This window comes from Lampetra fluviatilis, chromosome 1 (assembly GCF_964198595.1).
Source record: "Lampetra fluviatilis chromosome 1, kcLamFluv1.1, whole genome shotgun sequence".
In the NCBI taxonomy this organism is placed as follows: Eukaryota; Metazoa; Chordata; class Hyperoartia; order Petromyzontiformes; family Petromyzontidae; genus Lampetra; species Lampetra fluviatilis.
Window position 1 is genome coordinate 3,530,294 of NC_136275.1, and position 20,584 is coordinate 3,550,877.

At 52.2% G+C, this 20,584-nt stretch overlaps 1 protein-coding gene across 4 annotated transcripts; it reads right to left on the reverse strand.

Annotated features, from left to right (window-relative positions):
• Window positions 1–403: 403 nt before the first annotated feature.
• LOC144951926 (nuclear receptor subfamily 1 group D member 1-like) lies at window positions 404–19,737 on the reverse strand. Of its 4 annotated transcripts, none has more exons than XM_078882392.1 (8): window positions 19,073–19,737; window positions 9,244–9,696; window positions 8,582–8,670; window positions 7,461–7,605; window positions 5,899–6,929; window positions 5,061–5,246; window positions 4,161–4,371; window positions 404–3,658 (listed from the first exon to the last, which is right to left on the reverse strand). In XM_078882392.1, the coding sequence occupies exons 1-8, from the start codon at window positions 19,089–19,091 to the stop codon at window positions 3,462–3,464; spliced, it is 2,331 nt and encodes a 776-aa protein (XP_078738518.1). In that variant the 5' UTR covers window positions 19,092–19,737; the 3' UTR covers window positions 404–3,461. The 4 variants fall into 4 exon arrangements, with proteins under 4 accessions (XP_078738518.1, XP_078738448.1, XP_078738594.1 ...); XM_078882322.1 differs by having other exon boundaries at window positions 9,244–9,699; XM_078882468.1 differs by lacking the exon at window positions 19,073–19,737 and adding an exon at window positions 18,126–18,348 and having other exon boundaries at window positions 9,244–9,699.
• Between the last annotated feature and the right edge of the window lie 847 nt (window positions 19,738–20,584).

The window sequence follows — 20,584 nt, forward strand, 5'->3', positions numbered from 1 at the left end:
CACGTGGTTGGGACCCAGATCCTTCCCGAGGATTCTGGAAGGTGGGCGTGGCCAAAGGCAGAACTCCACGACTCCAGGAAATGGCCCCGAAGCTTGCCATATCGTAAGGGACCGTGGCCAATTACAGCCAACGTCAGTTGACCGTGGACAATTAGACCCAAGCCGAAACATAACATATTAAAAAGAACGTTTAAAAAGATGGTTTTTTTTTATTTTTGTGATAGAATATAGTATTGTCATCAGTATGACATAAGTATACCAAGTTTGCAGTCGATACCACATTGGGAAGTGGGTTAAAATTGAGTTACACGATTTGAGGATACAACAACGACAACAACAACAACAACAGCAGACAGAGTGAGTTCAAAAAAAGCGTGTAAAAATGTGACACGAGCGAGCCAAGGTCGTTTTAACAACGGCACGTTTATTGGGCAGGGAATGCATAACCAGGAACAGTTGCGGTAGACACAAGGATGAAGACGGGACAATGCAAATGGTAATTCCGAGCATGCGGACACATACTGGCAAAATGTATGTTACAGTATCCAAGCAGCTTAACAGCAACACCACCTCCGACCCCTCTCCCTCCACGCCCCCCCCCACAACACATTCAATTATTTTCCTCAATCAAAGGAAAACGTGGACAATGCCCAATCAGCGCTGGCTGGTGGAAGTGACTGACAGCCGTCAATAAAAACGTACACACCGCCGCAGCCCGTATACACATATTCCTTGCATACACTCTTCAAATCAATGTAAGATCCATTTGTGAGTTTTTGTAATCGGTTTTGTTTTTCGTCTTCTTCTTCTTCTACCAAACAAGTGCTCTCTCGTTTACAATATATCTCTCTCTACCTATATAATCACACGTCTTTCTGAAACATTCATTTCGCGTAGGCACGGAACCAGTCACAATTGCGGAATACATTCTATTCTTGTATTTAATACGCTCCCTCTTGTTCTGTTTCTGTTGATTGCGACCTCTCCCCCCCCCCCCCCACAGCTTTGTTTTCTTCCCACAAACCAATAATCCATATATACCGATATCATACACAGATATGTTGCATGTGAAGCACACACACACACACAGAACATACGAATTACATACGTATTTGAAAAAATCAGATTGCACCATGAGAAAGAGCATATATTTAAGTGATAATGTAAAGTCTTTTTTTCGGAGAACGTGCAAAGCCTAATTTATTTAATTACACAAACAGCAGAATTACACCTCCGCAATTATGTACAGACACGTATTTGGGGCGAGTGAGCCCCATTCGTGATGCCCCACACGTCGTGGATTATTGACATCAGTGTTGTTGTGATGGCGAATCATCACGTAGTCCGCCGTGAGACTAAATCGCAGCAATACATTGAACCGCACAAAACACAGAATTGGTATTATACAGGATGATCCATTTTGACGGATGCCCCATTGATTTATAATGACGGAATATTTGCGATGGCTCCGTGTGTCTTACAGAGGTGTGCACCGAGAGACGCGAAGAGTGTTTTGAGTTCACGAGTTGCATTGGGATGGGAGGAAGACGTGCACAGAAGCTTTGGAAATAAATATTATCCTCTTACAATGTCTCTAGAAATGGACCAAACCCATGTTACAAAAGATATTTAGACAAAAAAAGCCGTGCAATTGCAAGCTGGTCTCCAGACGAGGGCGCTTGCTGCTCGGGGTGTGAGTTAGCACCAGTTCAAGGGCCATCATAGCTACCTGCAAAGATTGAAAAACATCGTTGAATATATCTTATTGGCCTGTCCATTGGTTGTGGTGGTGGCGGTGGCTATCGTGTTCCTTTGCATTAAGTGCCGCGTTGATTCTGTCTCACTGGTGCAAATGTAGGGACACTTTGTGTAAATGTTGGGACAGGCGAGTATTGAACGCATTTACATGACACGACAAAAGAAATATTAAATATGGCAATGTTTACGATAAAAAAAGAAATCTAAACAATTCTCGCAACGACAAAAAAATATTCGTGTTAATTTAATGCTCGTTTTAAATAAGTTCTAGCAGCTAATAATAACGAATAAAACTACGGTTGAAAAGTTGACACATACAACGGGGTTCATGAAACGTCAATGCCATAACTCGTATAAACACTCGAGAAAGCACGCACGCTCGCTCGCTCGCACACGTGCAACGCTTCTTAAGTTACAAAGAAAATAAAAACTCCCCCACAAAAGGGGGACAAAGTGAAACACTGGAAATGATCGCACTTTTGCACTGCTTTGCAGAAGCACCCTTCACATTCACCATACAATGCCACCCTAAGTGCCTGAAGCTTTCCTTGTTAGCGGTCAATGCATCCCGCAGAAGTTACCGCAGCCCGCGTCCGTGCGCCGAGTCCGTACGTCTGATGCGATTTAAATTATCGACAAACCCACAACAAGATAAACATCTACGCGTGACAGCATTTGCAGTGCCTTCAAATCGGGTGTCTGTTATTCCCAGTTTACTCTCTCGCTGACGGTTGAGCGTCAAGGCAGTCTGAACGCAGAGAACCCAAAGACGGATTTATAATTTTTTTTACAAAGGCGTTGACGAACATTCTTTTTCACGGCCGCCGCTTTGCAGCCGGCTTGCTTGCGATTAAACAAAGCGTGCGTGTCGTTTGCTTTCCTATTACACAAGAACGCGGGGATATTTGTACATTATATACACATACACACGAGGAGGATGTCATTACCGTTATCGACGTGGCCGGAAACATTTTTTGATCACTGGTACAGCAAAACTTTTGTTGGACCAGTTTTCTCGGAGTAGGAAGCACAAAGGATGCGCACAAAACGTGCTCCCGGTCATGAATCGTGAACGCCACGAGAGAGCACAATTACTCGGGTTTACGGCGACGCCGGTCAGTGATTATCGCGATGCGGAGAAAAAGAGAGGGAGGAGAACAAACGAACTGAAAAAAAAAACTTGCCAATTCGTCAAACGCTACGTAAACAAACAGACGCTACATAATTTACACGTGGTCGCAAGTGCAGCTGTGTCCGTCGCACCAAAGCCCTTGGCTGCGAGGTGGCCGAGTGTCCGCGCGCCGCAACCAACGCTCGCTCGCGCGCTTTTGCGAGCGGAGCAAAACGAATGTACACAGGAAGCTTTATTTGTCGCGATACCCTCCTCCTCCTCCTCTTTAGCCTTCGTCGATTTGTTTACGAAAAAAAAACGCACGCGCTATTATTGGAAGCAAATTGCACGTACGGTTGGATCTTACGTTACATTTAGGAGCCATTCTACAAGGCTTGTCGTCGCTATCCTCAAGTCTTTTAGGGCAGTCTACGGATGCTATTCAAGTGTTTTTGTTGTTGTCGTTTCGTTTTAGTAAAGTGCTCATCGTACTGACGATGAACAGCGGGGAAAACGTCCAATAAATAAAGTCGCCTTCACGCACTCTTGTTAATCTTTTTGCGCACCGCCCCGCCGTCGAAAGCGCTCGCTCTCACGCGTCTATGCGGAAGGCGAGCAGCTTTTCCGAGTGGAGGTTGTTGAGCGTGCGCAGGTCGGGCAGGCGCAAGAGGAGCCTGGTGTAGAGCGTCGCGCCGTCCTGGTGGTTCCTGGAGACCAGGTCCCTCAGGTCTGAGATGAGGGCCTCCTGCAGGCGCTCGACCATCCCCACATCCTCGATGCCGGAGCGATCTGTGGTCGCAAACGGGAGAGACAAACACACGCGGTGCATTTCGGTGAGCGGGGGGCAAAGTTTCGTGGCAACATCACAAACGTCGATTCAAATTGTGGAGTTTTGTAATTAATGGAAAGGTATTTTTGTTACAGGTCGAACTTTCTTAACATTTTTTTTGCAAAACCTTGGTCGACTGGGTGGATCTACATCTGATAATGCAACTGATGATCCCATGATGCGTCATCTCCAGTTAATCTGGGTTACAAAGGCGCAGGGAATATTGAGAAAAGCTTCTTAGACATCAAAGTCAGCTGTGGGGCGGGTAAAACCGAGCGATTGGAAAACCATCGTGACCCACGACATTCACAGATTCGCAGCGGGTACAGGTTAAACCGGGCGCTAACGACGATGATTAATATTAAACCCCGGTGACGATGACGATGGACGACGAAGTGTTAAACCGGGGCGGCGTTACCACGTCGAAAATAAAGAGAAAGATGCAGAGAGAGAGAGACGTACCGGCGGAGACCAGCACGACGGCACTGAAGAGGCCCATCTCCTCGGTGGTGAGCCGCAGGGACACCAGCTTCTCGGCAAAGTCGAACATGGCGTGCAGGAGCTCGCCCATGCCGAGGGCTCGCAGCTCCTCCAGGCGATAGACGCGCCCGCCCGCAAACTGCACGGTCCTGTCGCGCGCGTCGAACAGCGAGGAGAAGCGCACCACAAGCACCTGCGGAGAGAGGGCGGTAGGGGACAGGCGATGAGCACAGTGTGTCGAACAAACGGTGGCCATAGCCCAACCCACCCCCGCCTTAAGCTTACACGGAGGAGACACGCGGATTTTATTGCAACTGGGAGACAGACCTGTTCTCCACCTGAAGACGGCTGCTTGCGTTGTGGCCGAAACGTCGTGAGAATTACTTTATTATGTTTTATTTTTATTGTTTTATTATTTTCCTTCTACGTGACTTTACCGAAAGAACCAATAAGATGGGAGAGAGAGGTTAAGGGGGTCAAAAGATGCGCGCGGGCGAAATATCTCGCCGCTCAAACGAGCAAACGTGACGGCCGCTCATTTCCGTCGCCGGCCACAAGTCAGTTGCTGGAAATTCCACATGACTATGGCCGGAGGGAGGCATGCCTCTCCGTAGGGCAACCCATTGCCGATTTACCGAAAAACAAGCGGTATGCTCGTTTTATTGAGCACGAGGAGAATTGACAAGCTAAGCCGATGTCCCACCACCCGAACCGGAATTTAAATATCGTCGACTTTCAAGCTGCGGAGCCGAGGTGATCTCGCCAGTGACAAAGAAAGGAGGGCAGTGGTGGGGGAGGGGGGGGGGCACACAGTTCTGCCGCGCGTGCCTTTGCACCTCAACTGAGATTCCCCCCTCGGCATCATTTTTTGTTTTTTCTCACCTCGAAGGTGCCGGCCTTGAGCAGGGCGACCTGGTCCTGCTGCGAGAGGCTCAGGAAGCCGGGGATGCTCCGTGCGAACTCCACCACCTCTTTGACGGCCGGCGTGAAGCAGCGGGAAAAGTCCTCCCACACCTCTCCCCCGGTGGCGTTGGGACGGCCAAACGGGCCGCTATTCAGGGGGCACGCCTGGCGATGGAAAGAACGCGCGTCAGACGGTGGCGGAGAGACGGCATCTCGCGGCGCCCGATAACCTTGCAAGGCCACCTCCGTTGTCGTCATTCTTTCCATGTTAGGAAGTCACTGGGAGCTGTTGCAATGTTACACTGGAAACTCAATTTTGACTTCAAGCTTTCGTGACTGCAGGTATTCATACTTTTTTAATACAAATATTTCTTCCTGCCTCAGCAGTCCGCCTGCTGTATTTGTTCACCTCAAGACGATTGCTTGCGTTGCGATAGATTTTTTTATTATTTTTCTATCTACGTGACTTTACCGAAAGACCCAAAAAGTATGGAAACTCATTTCTTTAAAACTGCTGTTTGTGTTTAGTTTGTTGTCCCCCCCGCACCGCTGATTAGCGCGGTTGGCTAGGTAGGGTGCGAAAGAAGTTCAACGTACATACTACACGATGCGCTACTATACACTACAACGCCACGATACTAAATTGACAACGAATTTCTTTAAAACTGCTTTTTGTGTTCAGTTTGTTGTCCTTCCGCCCGCACCTGCCATTAGCGCGGTTGGCTACCTACGGTGCGAAAGAAGTTCACCGTACATGCACGCAACTTACATACCACATACACGCACGGGGTCGCGCTCCGCGAGCGATCTCACGTACCAGCTTTCTGCTCTGCGGTCCACTCCAGGGGCAGCTTCGCGCTCCCGAGGAAGACGCCGTCTCCTCTCGCTCCTCGGGCCAATGCCGCACGCCGCCGGACATCTGCGGCGCCTGCACGTGCCCCTGGCCCATGGGGCACGCCGAGACTTGGCCGTAGCCGTAGTCGTGCCGGCCGTACTGGCCGTGCTGGCCGGAGATCGCCCGAGGCTGCGCCGCGTGGAAGCGCCCGCCGTTGTCCTCGCCCGGGTACGCGCCCCCGTGGGCGCCCGCGGAGCACACGCTCGCGTAGCGCGCCCTCTCGTGCCCGCCGTCGACGAAGCCGGCGCGGTTGACGTTGACGCCCGCCGGCGAGTCGCACCGCTGGCGGAAGAGGCCGGCTTGCGCGGCGGCCCTCTCTCCCCGGCCGCCGTCCGGCAGGCCGTAGCACTGGCCGCCGTTGTTGTTGTCCCGCGCGCTCCACGCGGCGCATGCCATCTCGGCCTCCTGCCTCGCGCCCAAGGCGGCGTGCGTGGCCGCGCCGTCCGAGAGCCCGGCGAGAGCGGGGCCTTGCATGGCGTCTGCCGGCAGGCTCCCGCCCGGTGCCGAAGCAAAGTTCTGAACCCGCTTGGGGTCGCCGCCGACGCCGCCGCCGCCGTTCGATTGCTCCAAAGGAACCTCGCGGCGCTGCTGGAAGATGTCGGAGTGTGCGGCGCCGACCCTCTGAGCCGCTTCTTCCTCTTTAATCTTGAGGGGGCTTCCGGGCTGGCTGCGGGGCCGCCCGCCGTCCGGGCTCGCCTGCATCGACTCGGGCAGCTTGCGTGCCCTGCTGGCCTCCGCCTCCGCCTGCCCCACGCTGCTCCACTCCATGTTGTCGACCGTCAGCAGCTGCTGCTGCTGCTGCTGCTGCAGCTGCTGCTGCTGCTGGCTGCCGTCCGCTGGCCGAGCTATCACCTGGCTGACCATGACGGACGAGGAGGCGGAGTTGAGGGCGTTCTGGACTTCTTCCATCAGGCGCAGCTTTTCGCGCTTTGGGATGCGTCCGAATCGCACGGCTGTGGTGGTGGTGGGGGGGGGGAGAGACAACCAGCGAGGGACCGTTTGAGATTTCGCATTCCGGTTCGAGTGAAACCCGTCAACTGAAGGCGCCTGTCTACGGGACCCCCCTTCAAGGAGGAACGGTAACGCAGGAATACGAAACAACGAGGCTAAATAATTTCACATTGAATGTTGTAATATTTTTTCTGCTCGCACAATGCCGCACTTTAAAAAGGCATATTTACGAAAAGAAAGCGGTTCGTCTGGTGCAGGCTTAATAAAATTGCAATGCATTAAAAAGATACGGGGCTCTTCATGACGACTCGATTTAAATTTTATTAATGTGGGCGGGGAGGGGGGGTGGGATTTCACACTTGACCGCCATTCATCCCTTCGGGTGAGCTCGGCGCTTTTCGTAAAAGGCGGCGTTCATCTCAACGGACTCTCCCGTATCGCCGCTTTAAATTATCATCGTCACAGGCCGAGACTCGGGCGCACCCGAAAGTGCCGGCCGCCACATCGACGCCCGGGGCTGTGAAATCACCCACCGTCTTTGGACATGCCGACGGACAGGCACTTCTTGAAGCGGCAGTGCTGGCAGCGGTTGCGATTTGCCCGCACGATGGGGCAGGTCTCGTTCTTGAGGCACGGCTTGTACTTGATGTTTTGCTGGATGCTGCGTCGGAAGAAGCCCTACGCGGAAGGAAGGAAGAAAAACGAATGCACACGCCGCGACGTTAGCCCTGCGCGACAATCGTGCGACGGGTTCTTTTAATACACCAACATTCATGTAAAAAGTGACAATGGAAATTTTATTGTTGCGCAAAGCATCGATTCATTTCGAGACTGGTTCAGTATTTTCCTGCGATTGAGATGTTTGGTCGATTCCTCATCGAGCCGAAAGTTTTCTGACCCCGCCCCCTCCTGGACATCAGTGAAAAAGAGCTTCATAGCTCATCGGATTGTTCCGGTATAAATAAAGATTCCCATTGTGATATGCATGTGTGTTTACATGTGGGAGTAAAATAGATCAACTGGAGAAAATTCCACCAAAACTAAAAATGCATCAACCGACTCGCCACACCGCCACCTGCTCGCGACCAGCAGGGGGCGGGCGTCTCGCGCGCACGTGACCTCAACGTGAGTAGCCAGACGGTGCGCCAGATTGCAGGCAAAGAGCAAAGATCCCCCGTATAGCCTTAACAGACTGTAGGGGCAAGTGCCGTTAGCGAGCACCTATGAAGGCCGGAACGGTACACGAGGGGGTAGGTGGCCAGCACCACGCCCGACCGCCTTTGTCTCCCCCGTGGCGATGTTTACACACCACACCAGGTACTCATTTCAGGCTGAGTCGACCTAGGGGAAGCCCAGGACCGGTTCAGATAATCGTCACTGGTGTTGGCCGGGAGCGGGAATCGAACCCGGGTCGCTAGGTTCATAGCGCAGCGCGCTAACCGCTACACTATCGCTCCCCACGATGAGTAACCGCTGTGTGGCTCGAGGAGGTAGAGAGAGAGGTCGGGAGTGGTGTGACAGAAAAGAGCGCCGGTGGGCCAAAGCCTCAGTTTTGACCAGAGATTCCGTCCCGAGAGCCCCGCGGGCGATTTGAACGAATCGATCGCCGGGAGGAGGCAGGAGAAGGCAGGAGAAGGGAGGAGGACGCCGTTACCTTGCAGCCCTCGCAGGCGTGTACGCCGTAGTGGAACCCGGACGCGGCGTCTCCGCACACTTTGCATAGCAGCACAACGCCGTTGATTGCTGCGGAAGAAAAGTTGCACGGAGGGGTTAGCGGCGCACGACTGTTGTTCGGAAGCATCAATGCCGCGACTAAATCCGAACCGAATCGTGCGCGACTAAAAATTTTACTATTTTTTGTTATTTTGCCAGGTAAGGCCCGCTTGTTCAGAAACGACCTGGCCACAAATGACAGCTCAACGAGGCGGATTCCCACGTGGAAAATTGATAGCAGCCAAATAGACGTGCAAACTCCAAATTTCAAGGCATCAGGGTCGGCATCCAACCCACGAACCTTTCTATATACAGGACGAGGTAGTTAACATCTCGCCACCGCGTGGCGTTCACCAACTTTACAGCATTACAACGTATCAACACAATCGGGTGCACCCTCGAGCAACTGCAATTTCTCGTCAATCATGGGCTTAACAATTATTCTCTATTAACCGCTCATTTCCCATTGCATCGCACTTCCTCCCCCCCCACCCCCACCCCCGTTCCCGTCCCCCTCCCACGCATCGTTGCGGCACGGCACAGATCGGCTACCGGCGACAGCACGAGCGCGAGAAAGGCTGGACCGCGCGCGTTGTCGCTTACTGGCAATGCTCCCAATGGAGCCGGACTTGAGCTTGCCGGCGCCGGCGCTGCCCCGGGCGCTGCGGTGCGCGGGGCCTAGCACCAGCGACGAGGTAGGCGAGTGCGTGACGACGGCGCCGCCGCCGCCGAGGCTGATGCCGATGGAACCGGGCGAAGCGCCGGCCGGCGGGCAGTACAGGTGGTCCTGCAGCACCGTGTCCTGTCTCGCGGGCAGCGAGGTCGCGTAGATCGAGCCGCGAACGGCGCCACACGACCCCTCCGCGTCGCCGCGGCCCGGCGACCCGGGGCGGAATCCCGGAGGGCCGCTGACGGGCGGAGGGGACGCGGAGAGCGAGGACGAGAGCGGCGACTGGGAGCCGGAGCCGAAGCCGCTCTCGCTGCTGTCGCTGTGGCACGACATGGGGCTGGGGCTGGAGCCCATGGAGCCCGCGTACGAGATGACCCCTCCTCCTCCTGCTGCAGAAACACGCGCGTGGGCGCAGAAGCACGTTAGGTTGGAACATCGTGCGTGCGCGTGTTCCCAACGTGCCGAGCGGCGCACGGGAAAGGACAGCGCGCTGCTGGCGGCCGTGCCCAGTGCCGAACGCCTGCCAGCTACGAGATGCGGTGGAAAGTAAAAAAAAAAATGTACCTTTTTTTGGGGGAGGATGGGGTAAACTTTTACTGAACGTTTCAGTGAATTTGAAAGGAGCTCCACGTTCAAATGAGCGTTTGGGCGAATCCCGGCTCCTTCGGCAGCCAAGGTGAAAGTTGCACGCCCCCCATGGCAGGAGCCAGGATAACGAGCGACAATATTGAACCGTCGCTGCTCCCGTTGCGTTTGTTTCGTCGCCAACGACGCGACGACGGCCTCTCAGAGCGGCCTGCAGCCGGGGCACAGCTCGGAAACGAGCGCTCACGAGGAGGGAGGATGCGGTTTGTTCGCGCTGAATCCTACGTTTAAAAATAAAAATCGAAATACCAATATCAAGTTTTTTTGAGGGGTTGGATAGCGTGAATATAAATGTGTCGTTAAACCCGACACCACCCGACACAGCCAATTGGTTAGGTTTGTCAAGTAAAACAAAAGTGCCAATTAGTTACTATAGATCAGCGCAGATAAAGCCGCATTTAATTCCAAAGCTGCATGAATTAATGAAAGCAAGCAAATGCTAAAAAGAAAAGTAAAATTTTTTTTTTATAAATACCTCAAATGTTTAGGACAAAAAATATTCCCTGACCGATTCCCCTTTCTGTTTACAAATCGGAAAACAACATCCGGTGGACACAACAAGTATCTTCTTCTTCTAAAGGCAAGGTCTGTGGTATGGAGGAGAAAATAAATACACCATACTAAGTAGAAGGGTACGAGATAAAATGATCACGTGGCCAACATTGAAGCCACGTGATTTCAACTACAGCCACAGCATGACGTTCTCTTTTTAAGTGCACGCCAATAAAGTGGCCACTGAAATTAATCGTTTAAAAAAAGAAAAATCATCATTCTCAAGTGAGCTTGGCTTCCTAATACTGTACTGCAATGCACCTAACATTAAGTAACCCCTTTTAAAGCTAATTACCATGACTCTTTTACTTCAACATTACCACACATCCACACCCTTGGCTCTATGCATCATCCCACGCCAATTAAGCGGGCCGCATACAATAGCGCGATTATGCCGGCAAACGGGTAGCAGCACCTCCCCTATCCTGCCCCGCGTTCGCGCGTGCGCGCACACAACACGCACAGTTGCACGCTAGTAACACCGAGAACACCCCCCCCACCACCACCACCACTGCTTGTGGCACAAATCCCCCACCCACCACTGACACAGAAAGAGGAGGAGGAGGGAGGGAGAGAGAGAGAAAAAAAACCCCACGGACTGCAAAACATCGGTCACGTGGATCCGCACGGTGGGATCTGCCAGCAGCAAACAAGCAAGTACAGCCTTGGCAAGGGTTCAGTGCTCTTTCCATTTCAAGACTTGGCAAACAACGCAGAGTACACTATGTACTCTTGACATTCTTTTTTTTTGTACAAATTGCGGTGTTATGTATCCGCGGACGGCGGCACCTCCGCTTTGCGCCCTGCAATAGGCGGCGGCAAAATAACATCCCTCGCTTCACTGTCCCAAAAAGATAGAGTCGGGTTACAGCACTGCCCCAGTGCCCTTTGTGGAAAAACAGAGGGACGAGGGGGGTGGTGGAACGAGAGGGTTTAAGGGGCACTGGGGCCAAGGGCAGGCAAGGGTCAGCGGAACGTGGAACAGGGTGGCCAGAAAGGCAGACCTGGCAGGCAGCGAGCGAGGGAGAAGATTCAGATGCCCAGTGGAAGAAGCGACTGGCCCCCCCCTCCCACCACACTGCCCCCCTCCACTACCCAACCCACCCACCCACCCCATCCTCCACCGCCTCCTCCTTTCTCCCTCGGATTACCTCGGGCATTAGATTGTTCTGTGCTATTTAAAAAACGGCGGAGGAGTTGTACATTTTAATTCACCGAATACACGAAAGTGCACCGTGTTGCTAGAGGAAGCGTCGGTGAATGTGACGGCTATGTGCCCTCTGGGCGACTGCATGTGACCGAGCCACCGGACACAGTCCCCAGTCGCAGTTTTACTGCCAAGATGTTTTCTTATTATTTAAATGATCTCGAAATGCCGTGTGGATATCACAATCGGCCATTGAATCTGTTACTATGGCGCGCGTGCTTAATCGCAAGGTGACGTAATTATCGCCTATAATGCCAACAGCAACAATTGAGTGCTAATAACGAGGTGAAATGTGATTATAATTGGATCATTAACATCATATTTGGAGACTAAAAAACAACGTTGTCCGTTTTCTAAACACCAAATAGCAAGCGCCGTTGTTAATGGTGACAATACGGGCGCTGGTTTGGTTCAGCAAGGCGTTTAGATTTGTCTCTTTCTTCAAGTGGAACACATCCTGAATGTATTTCTAATTTAACAACCGGAACATTGTGTTTCAGGCCGCGGCATATCGCGTGTGTTGTGATAGCCACGCACAACACAAATAAATGTCGGGCTCTGTGAAACTGAAGCATGTAAATTGCACCGGCAGCTTTACAGTCAGTCATGTTACCGAGTCAACGCCAAGTGTCAAACCATCTGTCTTTGGAGCGAAAAACATTGCCCCACCACCCCGCCAACTCCCCCACCGCTCCCACCCTTCTTCTCTTCCATCCGCCGCCCCCCCCCCATCCCTCCTCCCATGCTTCCCCTGCGTCTCCACACGTGTACCTGAACGCGGCTGACACGGGATGACCCACTTTGCTATTACTGGCATCGCTGCAGCTACGCGTTACGTGAGGGCCTCACGTGGACCTGCTCGTGTTTGAGCCGCGCACGCTTGAAGCACAAACACGAGAGAGAGAGAGCGAGAGAGGGATGGAGAGGGAGGGAGGGAGGGGAAAGCTAGCGAGAGAGAGAGAGACCATCATCAGCTGGCCCTCAACGTGAGCCACAGGCATCCTCATCCCTCCAATCACAGAGCCGCTCCAGAACTGGTTACAGCAGCCAATTAGGTTTCAGCAGCAGCAGCAGCAGCGGCGGCTCCCTGCACGCTCTGAATGGAATGATTTCACATCCCCCTACACAGAATCCCACCCCCAATCCATACCCATCCCATCCCTCGCAGCTCCTCCCCGCGCTCTCACAATGCAAAGGGGATGAAAGGTCTTCACGTGTGGAATCCTAAACGTGTTTTTTTTATTAGAGGTTAAAAATACTGCAGCATAAATCGGCACGATGACAGTCTCATGGTTTTTTGTCGTTGCCGATTGTAGGCATTTCTTCGGATTACATAATTTGAGGTTAATACCGGTTTGCATACGAGGAAGGGAAATGCTTATTTGCAATGTGGCGGCGGGGGGGAAATGCGTTCATTCGGGTAAATACAATTACAGAGGCTAAACGATGAACGTCAAAAAAAATGGCACCGCTGATATGACGAGCGATTTCTTGCAGGCAGCAATTTGCAATTGGACGTCAAATAATGAGCTAGAGATGCGGCCTCACGGCACGCCGCGCAAGCGCTCTGGGTGCGTGTGTCTGGGGCTGTGCTAATTTTAAATCAAATGAAACTTCCGCGGCACTGCGAGGTGGCCGCCGGTGCTTTACCTAAGCGTTGTGAATTTCAACGTCGATTGTTTTCTGTTTCAATGTTTGAACAAGGCTTGCTCGCTTCCACGCTGCCTCCTCGCCTGTTACATAACAAAACTACAGGCTTTCTATATTCTGCCCTTGGCTACGATTCCAGTGCGGCTCACCTCCCCCCCCTCCTCCTCCGCTCGCCTCCTCCCCATTCCTACCAAGCAATGCGTTGCGTAACCCGTCTCAGCGTTATAAACAATGCAAAGGACACCACCCGGAGCAAAACGCGAGCGCCGTTTCGCACTCCCACATCTCAAATCCCACCCTCAAACCCCGCGATGTTAATGCGTGTGTCACAGAGCTCTGTGTCACCGGGCTTTATTTTTTTAAATCCGCAGCGGCGTTCAATTCAAAACTCATCTCCTGGCAAATGTGCGTCTCTCGTGTCCCTGTCACCTATCCCTTGGCCCGTGTCCCCTGGCCCGTGTCCCCCAGTGGCTTTTCGATCGGGCAATGTGGGAACACGCCACCCGGCCCCGCGCGTCTCCCATGAAACCTCCTTATCGAGGCTATTTTTGGCCGACACTCAAAATAATCGCACGCGATGCCGCTTCCTTTGAGTACAGTACTAGATGTTCCAATTGCTAATCGCTTATTTTCATTGGCTTATAATTAAAATAAATCACTCCACGTACTTTTGCTAGGGTGGTACAGTATTTATATTAATATAGCCCCGGCTTATTTCATTAGCCTATTATTTTGGTCTCTGAAGCTGCGCTCTGTTAGAATTGTTTTCGTCTCTTTCATAACCCAATTAGCAGTATTGCAGAACTTCCGTAAAGATCGGTGCAATCGTTAATGTTTTGCATGCCCAACTCTCTGGCACGGTAACGGTACCCCACTGCTGCAGTCTGCTATTTCAAATCGACCTCGGGAACGATTGTCGAGAGTACAACCCCTCCCCCATGCCGTCTCCTGCTGCCACTAAGAATTCACCGAATGCAACAACAAAAAAGATGCAAACGTCTAATTTTCCTACAGGCTCAACTTTGTTTGCGAAAAATTTGTTTTTCAAATATTCGCTAATCTCATACGGCTCCATTGTGTCTCCATCGCCACCGTAAATCGCACGCGGTCTTCAATTTGAAGGTTAGGGACACGTCCACCCATCCGTTCATGCGCAACTGGCATTATAACGCAAACATAATCGCTCCCACTGATGTCCTGATGTGCTTGAAGCACGGCTAATGTTCATGTCTCTTTAAAATTCTGCACGGGCTCGAAAGCGCAGCAAGTCACACGCTGTGCGTTATGTAATGTGCAAACGTTTGGGGTATTTTTTTTCTCTCTCTCTCTCTCGCTCTCCAAAGATCAATGGCAACCCCCTTTTTTTTGTTGTCTCGCCGTCGAGGCTGACGAAGCAAGCAAGCACACATTCGCAGGCACGACAGCGGCCACTGGAGGGCGCCTACACACACACACCACGTTCCAAGGTTACGGTTACGCAACTCATCGCTCGCCTCTCTCGTGTGTCTCGGGCTCAGCTAAACGCAACGTGAGCGCAATGTACAGGCAGCAGGGTGGGGAGGACGGAGGGGGTGAGGGGAGGGGAGGAGAGGGCCTCCATCCCCGCCCCTACCCCACACATCGACCCAACCCCAGCAGCAGCAGCAGCAACACTCCACGTCCCCCTCCCTCTCTCCCCTCCTTTCATCCAAGTCACCCCACGCACCCTCCCCCCCCTCCTGGCAGCCGGCCAGCACATTACTCAACTGCCAAGTAACAAGAACACAATGTTCTGGTACGAACGCATGCTTGGCCTGCAGAATATAAATAACCCGTCCCTTGCCAGAATTGCCTGGAAAGGCACATGTTTTGAATAAGGACTTGTGGACTTGCTAGCTAACCGCTGGCATATATATTTTTTACAGACTTGGAATGCGCATTTTTTAAAAAAAATCCTACAAAAACACTGCCCTTGTTAAACCCCAACATTAAGTAGGTATGTTGCGTGCGTGTATATTATTGTTGTGTTTTTTTATTTGTACGAGCACTTCTGCTGCGGGGTATTATTGTAACCGTGCTTTTCACCGAGGCTGGCCTTGGTGGTCACAGTTCGGGTTGAAGTTCGGGAAACCTAGACCCGGGAGCATAGAAGTACTGTACAGTAGTAAAACAACGGATGTTGATGCAAGTGTGTATTTTTTAATTAGTGAGATACAACACGAGTGAATACCGATACGAGTGCTCCGTTTACAACAACAACAACAAAACACTTGCTCCGTTGTGCGGCTATATAAGGGGTTGTTACGAATCGTCGTTTGTGGATTATGAAACGTTCCTGTGGAAATCGGTGGCGACGAGATGGACGGGAATGTGCGGGGGGGTAAGGGGCGGCTTGGTTGGCTTGCCCTCGGCAACAGAAGATGCAGAATAAACACAATGATTCGGCATGACTGACGGATCAATGGCGAGCACTCATCTCTGCGTCTTTTAGCCCAATTCCATACCAGCATGTGTGTGTGTACTGTACAGCCTCCCCACCCTTCTCTCTCTCTCTGTCTACGCAGAGTACAAAACACAGCGGTGGCCCAGGCGAGGCTGACGCTGTTTGCGTGGTAGCTAGAATCACATTTTGTTAAATGCTCACTCGAGGATTTGTTGACAAGCGGGTCGTGGAATTGGTGACAACACTTGCATCATAAACTCAGCCACATGAGTTTGACTCCGGCCACGGCTAATATCAGTTTTGAGTGATATCTGCCTCACCCCCTTCACCAAAATAAAAAAAAATAACAACCTTCACCAACCCGCACTGACCTGCAAACCACCCTAAAGATTATCATAATATTTTTTTTTAATTCACTATGAATTAGGTTACAACTAACACGTCCAGTAGACATTGGACAATGCTCTCTGAAGTTAGGAATCTCTGAGTGAACCTGAGAGCATGTGCTGGCTGCTGTTCACCCCACAGCGATGTGCCTCGGCTCTTTTTCTTCTTCTCTTACGTGGCATGTGTTTACGCAAAACGCAATTCTCAAATAGCGTGTCCTTGGATGGCAGTAGCACCAGCGCAATATAAAGTTTTAGAACTTCCGTGCTCAACGAAGTCTCTCCCTCCCCACCACTCACTCCCCGGAGATGCGAGGCGATAAATTCCAACCCCACCCCCCCAAATCTATGTGGCTGATGGGGGTCTCGTTTTAACCGCCCCAGTTAAAAAGGCCTTAAAATAGTTCAAAGTACACGTTGCTCCCGTGGCTCACAAACATTCCATTCCAAAAACAAACCCACTAAAGTTCGCTCCGGTTTATTCCACCCACCCCCCCACCCCCCCGTGTCTGTGTGAGTGAGAGAGAGAGAAACAGAAACGCCGGTACTTGTGTTATTACAATGTTTTAACAAACAAACAAACAAAAAATTATCCCAGAAAAACGCGGACAAAAAAAAACACTTAGTTCCAGAAGGAGTGCCAAGACGTCAAAGTCTGGCTGCCACCAACACACCCAACACCCACCTAGCTACACTGGCATGTCTCCGGGGGTCGTTATGTAAGCCGCGCGGCTCGGAACACTGTGACCTACATACGACCTGACCAGAATTTTCCAATGTGTGAGCGCATTTTCGGCCCCCCCCCCTTTTTTCTTTTCTATCATTTTTTTGCTCTTTAGCGGTGGTGTAGTGGGGGGGGGGGTGTTGGGTGTGTGGATTGGGGGGGGGTACGGTGAAAAGAACGCAACACACACTCCGCAAGCACGCACACGTAAGCCGCCAATACGTAAGGCGACTGATTAACGCACGTGGAATTACAATCGCAACCTCCCTGAAGCTCGCATATTATAATCTAAACACCGCTCCCTAAACCCCTTTTTAACAAAAAAAAACACTTTCGGTGATCGTGTGGTTCGCGGTGGCGATGTTTTACGCAACAAGTTTGCTGCTGTTAATGACGTCTCGTAATTGCGGTCACTACGAGCTTGGGAGCGGGGCTTGGTGGGGCTGAGGAAGAGGGGGGGCGGTGGCCGTGGTGGTGGTGGTGGCCGTGGTGGTGGTGGTGGTGGCCGTGGTGGTGGTGGTGGGGGGATGAAAGGTGGGAGGGGGGGGAGCCAGTACCGTCATCCGAGGGAGGGGGAATCGCACTAACAAAACATGTTGTTTGAATGTTGACGTGATCAAGTGGAAGTTTTGAGAACATTGTGTACAGGTGAACGTAAAGCGGTAGGTGAAGGGAGGGGCTGAGTACGGGAGAGGGGAGGGTGGGGGCTTTGTGGGGGAGGGGGGGGAGAAAGGGGGGGGGGGTATCCGTTCCAGGTGCGCGGCCTTAAGTGGGCGCGCACGTGTGTTCGACACGTGTAAGCGCACGTGTGTTCGACACGTGTTAGCGCACGTGTGTTCGACACGTGTAAGCGCACGTGTGTTCGACACGTGTTAGCGCACGTGTGTTCGACACGTGTAAGCGCGCACGTGTGTACGCGCAGGTGCAGGAAAGGCGATGTGCAGGGTGCATGCGACGACTGTACGTGCAAGCCAACTGTGCAGATGCACGTTCAGATGCGGGAGAGGTGCGCGCGTGTGTGTACAAGTGTAAGTACGCACGCCAGAGTTGTACATCGACGTGGCATTCGATATATAAGCGGACCGCGCATTTACACGCGTACGCGAATGTGCACGTGTGCCTATCGCAACACTGTAAGCGCGTTGGCACAGGTTTGTGTTAGGCGCGCATGTGTACGCGCATGCACCGGCATACGTGCACGGGAGACACCTGCGTGCACAGGTACGTACGTATGTTGAACTTCTTTCGCACCGTACGTAGCCAACCTAACCGCGTCTACGCAGGTGTGTGTGTGATGTGCGTGCCGTACGCGAAGGCGCGTGTAAGTTGTGGCCGTGCACGTGTGAACTCGGTCGAGCGCTGCCCGCCAGACCATTAGCCTCGGCTACCTCCTCCAAGTCACGAAGCCAACGTCGCATCATCATCATCACCACCACCACCGCCGCCACGAGCGATCCTCCGGCAACACTTTACGTAACATGGGTTCCCGGACCCCCCCATCCAATGCGGCTGGACGAGGAGGCGGGGTTGTGCGGGGAGGGAGGGATGGAGGGAGGGGAGGGAGCGGGGTGGCACATGGCTGGTGGGGTGCGGTCCACGTGCGGCCCAGAGAACCAATGCATCTCGGGGGTGGGTGGTAGCAGCCCTCGGCTCTTGCAGTCCTCGCCATTCATTCGGCTTGTTTACGATTTTTTTTAATCTACGCCGCTAACCCGTGCTGCGTGTCTCTGTGCGTGCGTGTGTGTCACGTCTCGCTCCCCCACACACACACACGCTGCCTCTGGCTTGCTTGCTTGCTTTGCAGAAATATAATCCCCCGTACATGAAACGCACGCCAGCAAGGCTATGTGTGTGTGTAATACGAGAGTTGTGTGTATTTTACGTACGGCCAAACTATAGGCTGCTGTTAAGTCGAGAGGGAGAAGCAAGCTGTCGTCCTTAAACAACTCACGCTACGCGGTAGTAAGGTACAAAAAAACCCCATCCCTTATCAGTACGGGAGTTATATCATCACCGTCGTCATCATCATCATCATCGGCTACGGTCATTCCACTGCTGGATGAAGCCCTCTGCCTGTCCCGGCCTCTGCCCCCATCATCTTTCACGACGCGTATACGTGAAAACAAACAAGTACAAATGGTATCAAAATCGCGTGTGGCACGCACAAAACTCTCACCTGGGTGATTCGTGTCCATGCTTCTTGAGGTCCTCTCGGCTCCGTCGAACGAATGGGTCGGGCAAGCGGAGCGTGGTGTTGACTACAAAAATAAAATGTTTTTGTTTGCTTTAAAGTCACTGAGAAAAATAACTCCGGAGTAACTTTGTCTACTCCCAGGCGCTGCTGCTGCTGCCACTACTAACTAACCCGCTCTCGCACGAAAACTCTGCTGTTGCGTCGCTACTGCAGCCGATGATGATGATGCTGCTGCTGCTGCTGTCTGGAAGTCAACACCGTCTTCCGGCAGATCTTGCCTTCTGTTGACAATGTTCAGTTCGGCGGAGCAGAGGCGATTAAGAGGCTGAATGAACAACTGCCCTGCTTGTGCTGCTACCGTTAAGCAGCAGAAACCCCGCGTGGGTGAAATGACAATTGGTGCTGGTGCTGTTTCCTGGCTAGCGTGCGCGTGTGCGCGCGTGTGTGTGTGCTGGGCTAGGCTGTAAGGTAAGAGCCGAAGTGAGTCAAGCGATCCCCCCCTCCTCCTCCTCTCAGTGCCGACTGCGACGAGCCTTGCTCACCGATCGCGTGGTTCATAACTGCCCTCGGCTGGCGCGCAGCGTGGCCTCATATCTGCCGCCTTTCCCAGTTGGCGCAGCTCACGCGGCCCGAGGGTGGGAGGGATGGGGAAGGGGAGGGGAGAGGAGAGAGAGAGAGGGGAGGGATGGATGGATGGATGGAGGGGGAGGAGAGAGGAGGGGGAGGTAGGAGGGGGAGGTGGGAGGGGATGAGTGGAGGGGGGGGCAGGCACACACGCGCGCGCGTGCGAGCGAGCGCGAAGGGGCATGAGGGGCGGGTATTGGCGCTGTTGGCTCGGCGTGTCCTAGTGACACACTTTTCGTGGGTTTTTTTTCTTCCGCTCACACTGCCGCACATGCGCTGCAATGTGACTTGGCAAAGCCGCAGTGGAGAAGTGCCTCCCCTCCTCCCCCCCCCTCCTCCCCCCCTCCTCTCTCTCTCTCTCTTATTCTATAAGTGTACACTTATAGAATAAGAGGCATATCCTGCGTTCTCGCCGGTAATGCGGACTTGGTCAGCTTTCTGTATAGGCTTTAGCGTCATGCGAATTACTTTGTCGAGCTGTCGATACCGGCTGTGGAGTGCATCTTTTTTTGTTTGTCTTTTTGGAAAGGTTTTCATGAAGAGACTTGAACGCATCTTCTTGGTTCTTTCGGTAAAGTCACGTAGAATGGAAATAATAAAATAATAAAATAAAACATGATAAAATATTATATTATTTTATATTATTTTATTATGTTATTTTATTATGTTTTATTTTTATTATTTTATTATTTCCATTATACGTGACTTTACCGAAAGAACAGTCACGAAAGCTTCAAATCGAAAATTAGACTTGAAGCAGTGCGGGTGTTTAGTGCGGCCCAGTGAGTCAGATACATCAACAGACACGAACGTGGGGATTTTTTGGATGGGCTAAATTCGATGTCGTAGTTTGCGGGTTTTCAAAGTTGA